Source organism: Babylonia areolata, chromosome 8, assembly GCF_041734735.1.
Source record: "Babylonia areolata isolate BAREFJ2019XMU chromosome 8, ASM4173473v1, whole genome shotgun sequence".
Lineage (NCBI taxonomy): Eukaryota > Metazoa > Mollusca > Gastropoda > Neogastropoda > Buccinidae > Babylonia > Babylonia areolata.
The window spans coordinates 30,576,975-30,595,161 of NC_134883.1; the positions used below are offsets into that span (position 1 = coordinate 30,576,975).

Here is an 18,187-nt window from a genome sequence, read left to right on the forward strand (position 1 = left end):
GCCTCGAATGACTCCTAGGGTTATTTGTGGCCACTCAAGATCGAGCCCGCCACCCCCACCCCCCACCTGGAACTTATCCCTTATCTACGTTAACTGTATTCAAGCTATATTGAAAAGAAAAAAAAAATGGAAGGCCTTTTCTCTGGACTTGCCTGTACTGACTGACCTACCTTCCGCTTCATTGGAACTGGAGGAAGGTGGCAGAATGGTTAAGACGCTCAGCTGCCAATACAGAGAGTCCGTGAGGGTGTGGGTTCGAATCCCGCTCTCGCCCTTTCTCCTAAGTTTGACTGGAAAATCAAACTGAGCGTCTAGTCTTTCGGATGAGACGATAAACCGAGGTCCCGTGTGCAGCACGCACTTGGCGCACTGAAAAAGAACCCATGGCAACGAGAGTGTTGTCCTCTGGCGAAATTACGTAAAATGAAATCCACTTTCATATGTACACAAATATGTAAGCATGCACTCAAGGCCTGACTAAGCGCGTTGGGTTATGCTGTTGGTCAGGCATCTGCTCAACAGATGTGGTGTAGCGTGTATGGATTTGTCCGAACGCAGTGACGCCTCCTTGAGAAAGTGAAACTGAAACTGGAACTAAACGTGAGGGGTGGCTGCACTTTGATAGCCTGTATTGCTTGTTTCTTGCAGGGCCAAAATTAATTTACCACGGGTCGGAGTTCAGTTCAAACCAGGCTAGGCTAGCTTTAAGAGTCCAACTTAGGGCCGGGTTGGGGTGGGGGGTGGGGTGTCATTTCTGACCAGTTGACGTCCACTCCAAGAAGTCATTCCTGGCTGGTATGGTCTACACTGATCACAACGTAATGATACTGGGCTTGTCAGATTTCACCCCGGGGTAAAATTCGGGGAGGGGTGGGGGGTTACGAATATACTGCTACACCGGGTTTGTCTGGGAACTTTGGGCCAACAACAACAACGACTTACAACAACAACAACGGCAACAACTCACACGTTACTTTCTTCGTCTGGACCAGGCTCGTTTGGATTCCGAACTTTATCGTTTGTGTCTACTTCAGAGTTCTGATACCAGGCTTACTTTTCTGTGGTATATACCTCCCTATACATTGTTTTGTGACTGCTTAAGAGTTCTGATACCAGACTTACTTTTCTGTAACATATATCTCCCTATACATTGTTTTGTGACTACTTAAAGAGTTCTGAAAGCAGACTTACTTTTCTGTAACACACACACATACACACACACACACACACACACATTTTTTTAATATCTACATATTTTTTCCTTTTTCTTTTATTTGTGTGTGTGTGTGTGTGACAACAGTAAATCAAGTCGTCCATATACAAAAAAACCGAAATATATGCACTAGGTATCAGACACAGACACTGCTGATTGAACCGAATGCACAGACAGCCTGGCTATGAATCGATAACTTACATCTTAAAATATTTATACATTGCAATGCGTCACACAGATTTGACAATCGACAATTTGGTTGCAATATCATGCCCAAGAACAGCGCTTGTTCCTGATAAAATAAACCTAAACGCGCGCATGTGTTTTCTTTCATTGTTTAGTTTAACTCTGTGTGTGTGTGTGTGTGTGTGTGTGTGTGTGTGTGTGTGTGTGTGTGTGCATGTGTGTGTGTGTGTGTGTGTGTGTGTGTGTGTGTTGCCCATGTGTGCATCTTCCATGTTCGGAACGATTTCCACAAGGTGTAAATCAATGTTGAAGCATAATGTCTGACCTATGCAGAGACCCAACCCCATGATCATGAATGAAAAAAAAAACTTTCCCCTTTCTAAATACATTTGTTTTAGATACATTTCTGGCAACATATCAATTTCTTCCTTTGAAAAGCTTTCACAAAGTCAAAAAATACCAAAACAGAAATTCTTTTCATATATTTTTTTTACAAGCATCATTTCTATTCGTTTGACCTGACACTGAAGTCAAAGTCACTGAAGTGACATGATGTGAACATGTTTTTTGCTGCCACAAGAATATTCATACATATACCTCCCAACCATTTTGTCGTGCTGTATGCAGTTGTTTCAACTGGAAAGGTTGTTTTTTTCTTGAAGAGTGCTAAAGTCAACAACAGAAACGTATAAAAAGCATTCTGACTCCAAATCTTGTTTTCTCAACGAGTAAAACGCATTCTGATTTCAATTCTTGTTTTATTTATGGAATCACAGGCCATTTTCAACAAGGCAAGCGAATCGCTTCATATAAAGATTCACCAGTACATACACACATGCATGCATGCACATGCATACACACACACACACATACACACACACATACACCTTCATGCACAGCACACACACACACACACACACACACACACAGGAAGGACATACTAGGAATGGAATGACACACTTTGGGGGGAGAAGGCCGAGGAAGATGACTATACACTGATATCACAGATATTAAATCACCAATCTCTAGCTCTCAGCAGTATCAGCAGCATGTGATTCTTCAAAACAATGCATGTCTTTGGCTTCAAAACTAGGCAGGAAAATTAAAACAATGAAATGTCAATGCTTTAAAACAGATCCTGTGGACTCGAATGGTAAAATATATAATTTCAAAAATTAACTTAAAAAAAAAAATCAATGAATAAATTGATAAAAGACGGTAAAAGATAAAAACATATAAATCAACTCTGAAAAATCAACTGTTCACAGAACTTGTGCATACAAAATTTGTATGCACCAACAGCAAAAGATTGCATTCTAAGATCATGCAACCCAAACACTCATTAAAGTCTTCTTAAAGACATTTAAAAAATGTTTAAAACATTTCTTTGTAAAGGACGTTTTAAAAAGAAAAAGTAAAAACAAAACAATGTCAAAGAAACACTAAAATCATACACATTAACAATTTACGCACAGCTCAAAACATTAATTTTTACAAATGAAACAGCAAAGTCTATAAAAGTTCATTGAATTCAACAGCCTTTGTCCTTTTTTAAGTCAACGTTGGCTCCAAGAAAACACAGGCACTTTAAATAAATCTGGGTTTTCAAATGTTTAAATAAAAATGCAAAATTTCCTGTTTAAAAGTGGTGACAATAAAAAAAAAATATATCAAACAAGAAATCCTCGAAAAAACTAAGAATCAAAATCACATATATGTACACAAAACAAGCAAAAAAAGTAAACACATAAATGCGATAATCCACAAACAAAACAAATTCTATGTAATGAATAAATTTTTTTTCTTTTTTTTTTTTCTTTTGGCAAATGCAGCACTGAACTGACCAACATCCATGACACACACACACAAAAAAAAAAACAAAAACAAAAAAAAAACGAGACAAAATTCATCTGGCAAGAAAATTTGTCAAAAAGAAAAAAAAAAAAAAAAGCAGACAACCAAGTCTCAAAAGTATGCCAAATGTAATGCTGATATGGCAAAATAAAATGAAAAGAAGAAAAAAAAATGACAGCCCCATGTTAAAGATCCTCTTGAAATCTATGGACAACTTTTGGCAACCTCATAAACACAAAACTTTCACCACCCTGACCTCTCTGTAGGTCTATCCTAAATGTTCCAGGCAAAAATGCAAGAGGAACACAAAAAAGAAAACACAAAATATATTTAAAGAAAAGGTTTCAACCAAAAATAAATAAATAAAAAAAAGAAAAGAAGTTTCAATACAGCCTAATGAACACCTTCAGACACCACAACTAATTACCTTTTTTTCCCGACAGTTTGCTTCCTCTTTGACTGTGGAAGGACTGTCAAATACATCTTTAGCTTATCTTTTCATACTAATAATGAGACACGGTACACTGTTCAAAAGATCCGAAACATCAATGATAACATGCCTTCACTTGGAAGCGGTCCTGACTGCAGAACGCTGCTGCATTTACTTCCTTCGCTCCCCACAGGAGTCAAGCATACAAACCGTTGGAGCATTTAATTCTCTCCTACTTTCACTTTCAGGTAGGCATGAAAGCGTGCTGAGCCCACTGCTCCACATATATGCTACACTGCATCTGCTTAACTCACTCAGTACGGCCAGTCCTCTCTTCTCCTCTACACAAACACCTCGGATGTCCAGTGGGTGTCTGAATGACCCAACCTTTAGCTTCCGTCGTCAGAATTGTGGTATTCTTTGTCAACATTCACCTCTTCAGTATAAGAGCCTTCCGCTTGCAATAATTTGATGATGGTAACTGGCGTGAAACGCTGTTAACGTCGTCTCTTTCGCCGTTCGTATGGAGAGAGTTAAAGAGAAATTGGAAAGGAGGCTGGCAGGGGAGGGGGATGGAGGTAGGTGTGGGGTGTAGTGGTGTGTAGGTAGGGGTTGGGGAGGGGGGGGGTTGTGGGAGGTGGGAGCAGATGACTGACCTTCATAAAGACCCAGCACTGTCTGACTGTCGAAGAAAGAGCGGAAGAAACTTTAACTCTTTCCATACGAACGGCGAAAGAGACGACGTTAACAGCGTTTCACCCCAATTACCATCATCAAAATATTGCAAGCGGAAGGCTCTTATACTGAAGACGTGAATGTTGACAAAGAATACCACAATTCTGACGACGGAAGCTAAAGGTTGGGTCATTCAGACACCCACTGGACATCCGAGGGGTCTGTGTAGAGGAGGAGAGAGGACTGGCCGTACTGAGTGAGTTAACCCGTTCTTTAAGAGTGGGATGCATGGGCGATCTTTAGCAGCGCTAACTTTGCATTGCATTTTTCAGTCTATACTAATTCCATAGACTTGGGGAAAATTCTGAAAGTTAAGCAAAGTTAGAGCTGCTAAGATTGCTCCCGTGACCCAACCAAGGCTTCCTATCATTGATCAATACAGAAGTAGAAAACCCATAAACAAGAAAGGGAGCAAACCCATAAATAAGGAAGGGAACTAACTATTCTCACTTCAGTTGTGCCCAAGTCTATATTCAGATTACTTTTTTTTTCTCCTAAATTTGTTTTGCTTTTTTTTTCTTCTAAATTTTTCTCCAGATTTTTGTGTGTGTTTTTTTCCTCTAAATTTTTTGTGCTCTTTTTTTCTCCTTTTTTGTCTCTCTCTCTCTCTCTCTTTAATTGTTTATCTCTTTATTTTTTCTTTCTTTCTCTCTTTCCTGTTTCCTTTCTGCCATCGATCAATGTCAATTAATCAATGAAATAATGAATGAATTATAATTGCTTGTTTATCTGCTAATTGATTTATTCAGTTATTGTAACCTCAATCTGATTTTTTTTCTTTTTCTCTTATTTTTTTTCCATACCCTTCCTTCTCATATATTTATCAGACAACATTGTTTCATGAATATTTTGCTGATTTCTGGCAGTTATCTTTCTTTTTTTTCAAAAATAGATTTAGTTTTTCTTTTTCTGTCCCTTTCTTTTAGAGTCTGTCTTCTTTCCACAACTCTTCCTTTTTTTTCTTTCTTATTTCCATCAACTTCTCTTCTTTTTTTATTATTTTTTTTATAGACTTTTCTCCTTTACATAAAGGATTTTTCACAAGCATTTTGGCATACATGTTTAATTGTTGCTCATGTATTTTCCCCCTTCTCTCTCTCTCTCTCTGTGTCTCTCTCTCTCTCTCCCTCTCTCACTGATAACTTATCAAATGCTGTGTACTGAAATATTCTTCTTTTTTTTCCTTTTTAAAAAAAAAAAAATTCACAGATATAGAATTTTGTCAAAGCGCAAAACAATATATAATATTTCATCAGATTCAAAATGAGTATCGTTTATCACAATTACAATTGTCTCGTTTATAATATGGAGACCTTCTGTCTCTGTTGTATCTGTCTCTTGCGAGTTTCCTCTCTTTCTGTTCTCTTTTTCTTTTTGTTTTGTTTTTGTTCTTTGCTGTTGTTTTGTTTTTGTTTTGTTTTTTAATCTTTTGGTCTTAATTTTTTTTTTTTACCTCTTTTAACTGACTTGCTTTCAACTATTATAGGTTAGATGTTTGGGGTCATTTTCTTATTTATCTAATCATTTTCTTCATTTATATATATATATATATATATATATATATGAATTATCTATCTATCTATTGAGTCATTCATTTACTTGCTTGTTTTATTCATTTATTCAATCATTTACTTTCTAACTTGTTTTTACGTATTCATTCATTCATCAATGTACCCGTCTATTCACCAGTCAGTCAGTCATACTGAGCTTGATCTTACCGCCATCATCATCACCATGGCAAATGAAAAACCCCTGGGACTGTCACTGTAAGTGATGCATTACTGTGACATCACTATGACTCTTTCTTTTTTTTCTTTCTTTTCTTTTTTTTTTTTTTTTTTTTTTTTTTTTAAACCCTTCAAGACAACCTTAGTTTTCAGTTTCAGTTTCTCCTTTGAGAGGAGTGTGTAAAAAGTGTGCGGACCGACCCATTTACATGCTACACCACATTTGGTTTTTGGGGAAAAAAAAGTAAAAAAAACAAAAACAAAAAACAACAACCACCAGATGCCTGACCTTCGCATAAAACTCAGCGTGCTCAGTGCATGATGGTCAGATCTTGAGATGAAACTGGCTCAGCAACAACAGCAGCAGCAACAACAGCAGCAACAACAAAAACAACAACAGCAGCAGACAGAAGATTCAAGGGAGCAAACGTGGAGTGATGGCCTACAGGTAACAACGTCCGTCTAGGAAGCAAGAAAATCTGAGCGTACTGGTTTGAATCCCGGCACAGTCGCCAGTATTCCCCCCCCCCCCCCCCACACACACACACCCCACCCCCCGATGAGATGATAAACCGAGGTTCCGTGTGCAGCATGCACTTAACGCACGTAAAAGAACCCACAGCAGCAAAAGGGTTGTCCCTGACAAAATTCTGTAGAAAAATCCAATTTGATAGGAAAACAAACAAACAAAACAAAAAACAACTACAGACAGGAAAAAAATACAAACAAAAAAAAGGGTAGCGCTGTCAGTGTAGCGACATGCTCTCCCTGGGGGAGAGCAGCCCGAATTTCACACAGAGAAATCTGCTGTGACAAGAAAAGAGTAATACAATACAATAATACAATGCGGTGTTGGTCTCTCTATCTCTCTCTTTTATTTGTGTAAGCTTATCTATTATTTATTCACCTTTTTTTTTCATTATAATTATTATTTATTTATTTATTTGTGTAATCTTATCTATTATTTATTCACCTTTTTTTTTTCGCTCAAGGCCTGACTAAGCGCGTTGGGTTACGCTGCTGGTCAGGCATCTGCTTGGCAGATGTGGTGTAGCGTATATGGATTTGTCCGAACGCAGTGACGCCTCCTTGAGCTACTGAAACTGAAACTGAAAATATCTCTCTCTCTTATTTGTTTGCTTCTTTGTTTGTCAGTGTTACTTCCTTGAGTGAGAGGGCAGCAATGCCCGCCTCTTGTCGATGCCGTAGCTCAGAATCCTGCCATCCTGGTTGACCGGCGGCCCCATGACCCTGACGTGGCCGGTGTTGCCCCTCCTCTTGGGCTGCCCTGTGTGGTGGAAGATGGCGTGGCTCCCTTGGCTCCAGGGGGCAGGCTGGTCCGGGGAGGGCTCGTACAGCGCCAGCTTGTCCAGCATGTAGCCCGGCCAGAACTTTTCCGAGTCCAGCTGGTACCTTGAAGAAAATGGAGAAGAAGGTGATGACGACGACGACGACGACGATGATGATGATGATGTTGCTGGTGTTTTTTTGTGTTTTTTTTGGGGGGGGTTGTTGTTGTTGATGTTGTTTTTTATGATGTTGCTGTTGTTGAGGTACTTTATCTAAGAAAATGGAGAAGAAGGTGATGATGATGAGGATGCTGATGATGTTGCTGTTGTTGAGGTACCTTAAGAAAATGGAGAAGGTGACGATGAAGATGATCATGATGATGACGTTGCTGTTATTGAGAACAAGGTGATGATGACGATGATGAAGATGATCATGATCATGATGTTGCTGTTGTTGATAACAGACCAGATTAGTTTCAAGGCAGTCATGATTTTTAAAAAAGGAGAAGAAGATGAAAAATATGATAATGATGATGATGATGATGATGATTATGACAGATCGGATTAGTTTCAAGGGATGCATGATTTTAAAAAGGATGAGAAGATGAAAAATATGATGCCGATGATGATGATGATGATGTTGTTGTTGATGATGACAGACCAGATAGTTTCAAGGCATGCACAATTTTTTAAAAGGAAAAGAAGATGAAAAATAGGATATGAAGATGATGATGATGTTTGATGACAGACATGACTAATTTTCAAGGCATGTGTGATTTGAAAAAGGAGAAAAAAATCAAGAATATGATAATGACATTTTGGTGTGTGTATGTAACATTGATGTAATGCTTTATGTTAACAAAATCGTTTTTGTAAAGCACCTAGAGAACATTTCTGGATAGTGTGCTATATAAGTATCCATTATTATTATTAGTAGTAGTAGTAGTAGTAGTATTAATGATGATGATGATGATGTTTTTGATCACATTAGTTTCAAGGCACGCACGATTAGAAAGGGGAAGATGATGAAAAATATGATGATGTTTTTGATGACAGACATGATTAGCTGATGATGATGATGATGATGAAGATGATGAAGATGGATGATGCTGTTGTTGCTAAATAGGAATGATTAGTTATCAAGGCACATCACAGGAGTACATCATAATAATAAAACAACAACAAAAAGTCATAATCAGAAGATGGAGATGAAGATCATGGTTATGTTGCTGTTAATAAAGAGACTTAACTAGTTTCAAGGCATATTACATGAATATATCATAAAAAAAAAACAACAACAACAACAACCCCAAAACATATAAAATCTTAATCACATGTGAAATTTCTCTAACCAATCCACAAATAACAAGAGAGGCAAGGCCTTCAAGACTCAACTGTGATACACTGGAAAAAAAAATCCAAGCTTTTTATGTATTGTGTATAATTTCAAAATGTAATGTTTAAGATGAGAAAGATCAGTTTAAAGCGCATTAAATCCCCTAGCATTAATTACAGAGTAATTTCCCTTTTTTACTATCTGCACCAAAACGTTTACAAAATAAATAAAACTTCCATGCTCAGCAAAAGAAGTTCCTGTTTGAACAAAAAATGATAATAATGACTGCTCTTGTTGTTGGGTCAGAATATCAGATCAAAGTGTCAAGTTTAGAGAATACAAAAAATATAAATATAACAGTAAATGCAGTTTGCATATAATTAGGCTTCATTCTTTATTTTTTTGTGCCCATCCCAGAGGTGCAATATTGTTTTAAACAAGATGACTGGAAATAACTGAATTTTTCCTGTTTTTATGCCTAATTTGGTGTCAACTGACAAAGTATTTGCAGAGAAAATGTCAATGTTAAAGTTTACCACGGACACACAGACACAGACACAGACACACAGACAACCGAACACCGGGTTAAAACACAGACTCACTTTGTTTACACAAGTGAGTCAAAAAACCAACCCCCATGCACACAGTTAATGTTGGAGTTTCAAGAAAGTGTCAAAAGCAAGTGGACTGATCCGTGTAATGCTACCACACATCTGCTGTAAAAGCCAAAATAAACTTCTTCTTTGTTATATATAATATTATGATTACTATCATTATCTTCTTTTGATTATCTCACCCCCACCCCTCTTTATTTTCTTTCTTTCTTTATTTATTTCAAATATATATTTATTTTCTTTATTTATTTATCATCGATTTTTATTTCATTTTTCTTATTATTGTTATTATTTATCATTTTTATTTCTCTACTGTTGATTGAGTTATTCAGTAAGTTTGGTTTTAACGAACTTATTTTTTTTTGACAGTAGAAGAAAATAGACAACTGCAATTCATGAGGCTCTGGGCGAAACCTGGCATAGTGAAATTGCATCACAACATGTACGTAATGGCGTGCTTGCGTCATAACAGCTGCGTAAGAGTGACCCTGGTAACATGTAAACAACTTATCCCTTGAGGAAGGAACGTGATCGTTCCGAAAATTTGGAATACTTGACAGATTGATGTGTTTGCTTTTCTTTTTTCTCTTATATATATATATATATAAAGGAGCAGATGCCTGACCTTTACACAATCTCAATGCACTGGTCAGGCTTTGAAGCCTCAAAAAAAAAAAAAAAAAATGCTGATGAAGTTTCCACCATTGTTGCCATCATCATCATCATGTTCTTCTTTATCACCATCATCAGCATCAGCAGTAATGTCAGCAAAATCAGCATCATTATCATCAGCACCAGCATCATTACCATTCTCTTTGCGTTATTTGGCTGAAAAAAAAATCTATTGAAAAAAAAACAAAAAAAACAGTAGGTGGTATTGCTTGGAAAATATTTGTTAAGTCCTTAAACTTTTCAATGCCTTAAATTCTTCATGTGCTGTGTGTGTGTGTGTGTGTGTGTGTGTGTGTGTGTGTTTGTATATATGCATGTGTGCGCATGGGTGTGTGCAAGTGTGCATGCATGCAATTGTGTGTTTGTGTTTGCTACGTTTTGTTGGGGTTTTGTTGTGTGTGTTGCTTTGCTATGATCTTTTTCTGCAAGAAGCTGTGCTTATAGTTATTTCTGTGAAAGATAATACATTTTTTAAAACTTTCAGTGACATCACTAGCAGTAGCAGTAGTAGTAGTAGTAGCAGCAGCAGTAGTAATAGTAGCAGCAGCAGCAGCAGTAGAAGTAATGGTGGTTGCAGCAACAATTGCAATATTGTTTCATTTTCCTTCAGTTGTTTTTGTTTCTGCAGTCACATTTCTCAGTGTTTATATCATTTTCAAGTTCATCATTATCCATGTCTACAACCACACACACACACACACGCATGCGCGAGCAAACACACACACAAGCACACACACAATCTCAGTCACACACACACACACACACACACACACACACACACACACACACATATTCCTGTTTGCAATTCTAGGTAATTTCCTCTTTGCAATTCTAGGCAGCTCTGCTCCTGTTTGTGATTCTATGCGGTTCATTTGGCAGTTCCTGTTTGCAAATGCAAGCAGTTCCTGTCTGGAACGCTAGGCAGCTCCTCTTTGCAATGCAGCCGGTAAAAAAAAGAAAGACCAGCAAAGGAACCCACAGACACAGCAATACTGAAAGACTGTAACAACAGCTAACTACCCATCCACTTCACTACTCAAGCAAAAGCAAAACCGCTCATGAAACACACCTACCATCTGGATAATACCTATCCCGAGTTCAGGTTGCACAACTCATAACCCAATTCAAATGAAACGTTGAATGAAAAGACTGCAAAGTCAACTGGTCTAAACTATGGTCCAGCACAGAGAGAGACAGAGACAGAGACAGAGAAACACAGACAGACAGAGATATGGACACAGTTAAAATGGGATGAAAAGACTTCCTGGAAATTATACAAATTCAACTGGCCTATACTACTGTAGTCCAGCACACAGAGAGACAGAGACAGAGAGCTAGACTGAGAGAGAGAAAGAGAGAGAGAGAGAGAGAGAATGAGAGAGATAGACACAGTTGATATGGGACACAGAGAGAGAGAGACAGTAAGAGATAGTGATGTAAATTTATACACCAGAGATAAGACTGAAGTTTTCCGGTGCAGTCTGAAATCACTACATCACTTCCATAATTACATATAAAATTATAAGAAGTATGCCCCACCTTCCATATCTTCTTTTTGTCTAATTCCACAGTACAATCTGAGGAATCTCATGATGGGAACACACACACAACACACACACACACACACGCGCGCGCGCGCGAGCAATGTAGGCCGACAAACAAACAATTTTTTTTTTTTTTTTTTTTTTTATTTTTTTTTAGAAAAACAGTTGCCTCCCATCTACAGAACTGTGCTCCTGCAATCACTTCACCTCCAGTAATAAAAGGGAGTTAACCCATCTCTGACAAAGTTGTAGTCATGGATAACTCTCCTTTTATGTTCTCCTTGTCAGGGTTAATGTACGTGCTTGCTGACGGCGATTGGAACCCCAATGATTATGAGTTGTTCTTTCTGTTCTTTCTTATTCCCCCATAGTTTCAAACAAAACATCAATAAGCTTTTATATATATATATATATATATATATATATATTAGCTTATTATTAGCATATATATTTCTTTATTTTCATATGTCTCATTTCATTGGTTCATAAACAAATAATTTGTGTTCAACAGAAATATGAGTACAGTCATTTGGTCTTATTCATTTCTTCAGTTTGTATTTTATGTTCTTCCTTCTTGTATAAAAAAAAACAAAAAAACCTCAAACTCTAACTGCAACGCTAAAAGCTGTAATATAAACAGTTTCAGTTTCTCAAGGGGGTGCCACTGCATTTGGGACAAATCCATATACGCTACACCACTAGACAGATGCCTGACCAGCGGCAAAACCCAACACACTTGGTCAGGCCTTGACGGGCGCAATAGCCGAGTGGTTAAAGCGTTGGACTGTCAATCTGAGGGTCCCGGGTTCAAATCACGGTGACAGCGCCTGGTGGGTAAAGGGTGGAGATTTTTACGATCTCCCAGGTCAACATATGTGCAGACTTGCTAGTGCCTGAACCCCCTTCGTGTGTATATGCAAGCAGAAGATCAAATACGCACGTTAAAGATCCTGTAATCCATGTCAGCGTTCGGTGGGTTATGGAAACAAGAACATACCCAGCATGCACACCCCTGAAAACGAAGTATGGCTGCCTACATGGTGGGGTAAAAATGGTCATACACATAAAAGCCCACTCGTGTGCATACAAGTGAATGCAGAAGAAGAATGAAGGTCAGGCCTTGAGTACAAGCATACTGGTCATTTTATATCTTTGTGTGCCTGTCAAAGTGGATTTCCTTTTTACAGAGTTTTACCAGAAGACAACGCTTTTCGTTGCTGCTGTACGTTCTTTTTCAGTGTGCCAAGTGCGAGCTGCACACAGGACCTCAAGCTCATTGTCCTTCTTCTTCTTCTGCGTTCACTCGTATGCACACGAGTGGGCTTTTACATGTATGACCGTTTTTATCCCACCATGTAGGCAGCCATACTCTGTTTTCGGGGGGCGTGCATGCTGGGTATGTTCTTGTTTCCATAACCCACCGAACGCTGACATGGATTACAGGATCTTTAACGTGCGTATTTGATCTTCTGCTTGCATATACACATGAAGGGGGTTCAGGCACTAGCAGGTCTGCACATATGTTGACCTGGGAGATCGGAAAAATCTCCACTCTTTACCCACCAGGCGCCGTCACCGTGATTCGAACCCGGGACCCTCAGATTGACAGTCTAACGCTTTAACCACTCGGCTATTGCGCCCGTCGCTCATTGTCCATATGCTCAGTTTGCTTTTTCCAGTTAAACTTTGGGCGAAATGGCGAGAGCACGCATCGACCCCAGACCCTCAAGGCCATTGTATTGGCAGATGAACATCCTAACCATTCTGGCACCTTCCTCCTGAATAAGGTATGGTGCAATTTGGGGAGGGGTGATCATGAAGACATTGTGACATCAGAGAATATAACGTTAAAACTAACTAATCAACTGAGAAAGACCAGAGCAAGACATTCCCAGCTGCACATTCTGTGATCACTGAAGTTTGATTTTTCACAAGTCAGTACTGTACACTGTTAAAGCGATATGCACATAAATCATAAACGTGACTCACTAAATGTCTGCGTTCTTACCTACACAACTACACTTGGCTGAAATCAATAAATAAATTTATAAATAAATAAATAAACAAAAAAGCAGCAGAAAGTATATTTAGAAGCTACACCACTGGTCACATTTACAAGCATGCAAAATCACTTGATGTCATGACATCACAGAGATGACTACTTAAACAATATTGCAAACCCCCTCTCCCCCAACACCACACCCCCCCCTTCCCCCTCCCTCCCACCCCCCACCCTGCCCCCCTACAAAAAAAAAAAAAAAAAAAAAAAAAAAAAAAATATATATATATATATTACTTAAAACAGGGGAAAAAAGGGTTACAAATTAATTACCCTGATTACAACAAACAGGTGAATATGGTTAACTCAAACTTACATTCTCATCTTCTGGTTAACATTGCAAAAAAGAGTCTACACAGACAGACAAACACAAAGTCACACTGAACTTTTTTCTTTTTTTTTTCCATTTATGTGTTTCCATTGATGTTTGCATCCAAAAGTGAAATACGCCCAGCTGTTGCTACTGTTAAAGAATATATGTTTACATGTGCATGCATAAGCTTACGTGCACAATGAACATTCAAAATCAAGTGGAGCCTCTATACCGGTGATTGGCTGATTATCAAGCCATTCATATAATCTTTTCACACAGGCTGATTAATTTCAGATTCTAAATAGATCAACATTTGAAAAAAAAAAAAAAAAAAAAAAAATCACTTACAAAAAAAATATTTAAAAACTTGACAGCTTTGTTTATGTTGTTGATGTATATGCCAACAAGCACAACACATGTCTGAGACTGTGTCTGTATGATCAACGGTTTCTCCATTACATTGGGAAGTCATTTACAGCTTAGTATTTTGTGAAGGATTATGACTCTCACAAACTAGGAAGCAAGATTGCACTGGCTCCTAGTGCTGCAGCACTGGGTGCTAAATGGCCTCGGGGAACCATCCAAACGCCGACTGTCCTGAAACCCTTTTGGCCAAGAGAATGGGGATGTAACTTGGGCAAGACAGGGCGAGACACTCTCCACAATAATCAAATTCTAGACCAGACAGCTGGGACAGCAGTTGCCTCCTCTGCTGTTCTGATGGTCATAGTAATATACGACTGACTATCATACATACATACATACATACATACACCAAAACATGTGACTATAGTTATGGGCAACAACAAAATATGTCTTTATTTTGGCCCCTCCATCACCACCTCCTCACCCCCCCCCCCCCCCCCCCACCCCCACCTTTTTTTTTTATTTACTGCACTTTACAGTGCAAAATAAGCCTAGCCACAGGCTGACAGATCCTGGTCCTTGCTTTCCAAGGTGTTGATTAGTTTCAAAAGGCATAGCTGATTCGGATTATTTGACACATTGTCTACATCTACATAAAAACATCACTATTAGCTTAAACAAACAAACAAACAAGCGGAAGGGGGGCGGGATCTGAAATCAAAAGTATATAAGTGCAGGCGAATAAACACATACTCCTGGCTTCCTATAGTTAGTGTTACCGTTTTTAACAAGACATGTTCATATGTACAATGCTACACACTATTTCAGGCTGCTTCTTCATAAAAGGTACAATATGAATGCTACACACTGTGTCTGAACTATATCACCTTTCCAAAAGTTATTCCTAGTAACTATTACCACACTTCAAATGAATTAAATCAATGTGGCAAAAATTCTTGTCAAATTCTAATAAAAAGCATGGATTTGTCCATTTCATATCTAAACCAAAGCAAAAAACCCTTCTCGATTTCAGAACCAATGTCTTGGTAGCATTATCACCCATTCTCAAAGTGTGTTTAAGATCTAAATTAAAAATCTGGATGCATACTTCATAAGGCAGTCTTTTTTTTTCAGCCTGATTTCTAATTCAAAGCCAGCTTCATCCATCAAAAACAAAATCTTGAAACTGTTCACCTCTTGAATGGCTCTTGGTTAGAAGATGTGGATACACTGAACAAATTCATGGATAACATTATTCATTAAACAAAATCAAAATTAACAGGAAAAAAAGAAAAGAAAGTGAATAAGAAACAGCAGGTGCACCAAGCTTCTATGTCCTTCACCTGCAGTGCATGGTATCTTTCCAGATTAATGTTTCAGAACAACAAAGTAATCACTGATAATACAGAATGCTCAGCCTTTTTTTTTTCATTCAAATTCCTCCATGTAGCCTTTACAGTGTGATCTCAGCTTCACAAACTACTACAAAATGAGTGGAGTGATGGCCTAGAGGTAACGCGTCCGCCTAGGAATCTAAGCGCCCTGGTTCAAATCATGGCTCAGCCACCGATATTTTCTCCCCCTCCACTAAACCTTGAGTGGTTGGCCTGGATGCTAGTCATTCGGATGAGATGATAAACCGAGGTACCCTGTGCAGCATGCACTTAGCGCACATGAAAGAACCCATGGCGACAAAAGGGTTGCTCCCGGCAAAATTCTGTAGAAAAATCCACTTCGATAGGAAAAACAAATAAAACTGCATGCAGGAAAAAATACCAAAAAAATGGGTGGCGCTGTAGTGTAGCAACGCACTCTCCCTGGGGAGAGCAGCCCAAATTTCACACAGAGAAGTCTGTTGTGACAAAAAGAGAAATATAATATAATATAATATAATATAATATAATATAATATAATATAATACAATACAATACATTCAACTCATATGCAAAAAAATGTCTCCACTCAGAAACTGACGAAGACTAAACATCTTCATGACTGGCTGTCTTTAGTTACAACACTGGGCACAGAAACTATGTTGCATCTACTTAGCATCTATCTTAATTCTCAAAGATGGGAAGAAATCAAGTATCTTCACTCTCATATCCCATATACAGCAAGGATAGACAGTGTATAAGTGTCCATGCGAATCTGTCAATCAGTTTCAGTTTCTCATGCAACCCAGCGCTGACCTTTCTTGACATCTCTAGACACTGAGCACACAAACAGCACATACTTTGCTCACATGACTACATCTACTTACAACAAAGAAAATAAAACAAAATAAAATGTTTACCCTGCACGCAGCTGTTGATACGCAGATCTGGATGTACATGCAGCCAAAATACGACAATGAATACTATGAAAGTCAGAAAGACACTGTAAGTTTATCATCAGTGGTTCATACAAGGACAGGTATACCACTGCACGGTAACAAAACAAATCACCAGCGAAATCTGCCACCAGTGACTAGCCGCCGTGGCGAAGTGGTTAGCGTCGCGGACTGACGGCTGGGAGGACGCGGGTTCGCATCCCAGCGGAGGTGGGTTTTTGGGCCCGTGGCCGGCTCCTACCCAGAGTTGAGTAAGCTGTGGGCTTAAATGGGGAGACTGGGACCACACAGTCGAGTGTCATCCACTTCAAGGATGCGTCTTTGGGTGTGTTGCTCTACTTACCTGACCAGCACTGCAAGTGTCTGTATCTCTCGGCCCTGGTTAACGCCGGGATATCATTATGACAGGAAGCGTAGAGTACAGCCTTATAACGCAGTCCCAAACCAAAATGGACCTCCATAGCAACATCGTCATCATCATCGTCATCCTCCTCCTCCTTCATCGTCATCAATATAAAAAAAAAAAATAGTCTCAAAGTCTGTGGCTAAATGAGCGGCGTGGGAGTAATGCCACTGAAACGGTGCAGATGATGGAGCAGCAAAAAAAAAAAAAAAAAAAAAAAAAAAAAAAAAAAAAAAAAAATGCCACCAGGGTGTGGTATTTTAAGGTATTCATCAATGTAGAAATATTGTGACAAATCCACACAGATCCAGCTGTTTTCTATGTCTGAGGTGTTGATAACACAGTATGAATTTTTTTTGTACTGAACTTACTTGTCCATGTGTGCTTGGCACTCTTTGTTGTTATCTGCACAACTGCAGGATAAATTTTTCACTACTGCTTATTATTGGTTTTGTTTTGTTTTTTTGTTGCTTTTAAAGAAATAATCATTCATTAATCTATAAATTAACTCATATATATATATATATATATATATATATATACACCACCTCTAGTGGATCTCCCAAGTCAACTGTATGTATGTCGACCAGCTAGCGCCTTAATCCCCTCCCTGGGTTTACACATGCAGAAGATCAAATACGCACAACATAGATCCAACGATTCGTGTTAAGTGCTCGGTGGGTTATGGAAACACTAACATACCCAGCTTGCACAAACCCAGGAAAATGGAGCATGGCAGCCTTCACGGTGATGGGTGAAAATGATCGTACACAAACATGCACTCTTGTACATACAAGTGAATATGGGAGTTGCAGCCCACAAACACTGGAAAGAAAGAAGGACAGAAAGAAAGAAAGAAAAGAAAAGAAAAGAAAAGAAAAGCACAGCATGTACCTGGTGTACCCAGTGATGTTGGAGGAGGACGCATCTCCTTCCTCACTGTCCGGCCTCGTCTTGATGTTCAGCTTCTTGTAGCGCCGTGGTAAATGCCTGCACAAAGTACCAGTGGTAAATGTCTGCACAAGGTACCAGTGGTAAATGTCTGCACAAAGTAGCAGTGATAAATGTCTGCACAAAGTACCAGTGGTAAATGTTTGCACAAAGTAGCAGTGGTAAA

General features: G+C 38.7%; 1 protein-coding gene across 4 annotated transcripts in view; it reads right to left on the reverse strand.

The window, feature by feature from the left end:
* Window positions 1-5,019: 5,019 nt before the first annotated feature.
* Window positions 5,020-18,187, reverse strand: part of LOC143284730 (EF-hand calcium-binding domain-containing protein 12-like) — a 33,705-nt gene continuing 20,537 nt past the window's right edge. Inside the window, exons 10-13 of one of the 4 annotated variants that reach the window (XM_076591677.1) lie at window positions 17,965-18,060; window positions 16,632-16,658; window positions 15,533-15,568; window positions 5,020-7,558 (exon numbers count right to left, since the gene is read on the reverse strand). In XM_076591677.1, coding sequence (XP_076447792.1) covers window positions 7,303-7,558; window positions 15,533-15,568; window positions 16,632-16,658; window positions 17,965-18,060 — 415 coding nt within the window. In that variant the 3' untranslated portion in view covers window positions 5,020-7,302. The remainder of the gene's footprint in view (window positions 7,559-15,532; window positions 15,569-16,631; window positions 16,659-17,964; window positions 18,061-18,187) is intronic. The other 3 variants (XM_076591679.1, XM_076591680.1, XM_076591681.1) reach the window with 3 other exon arrangements.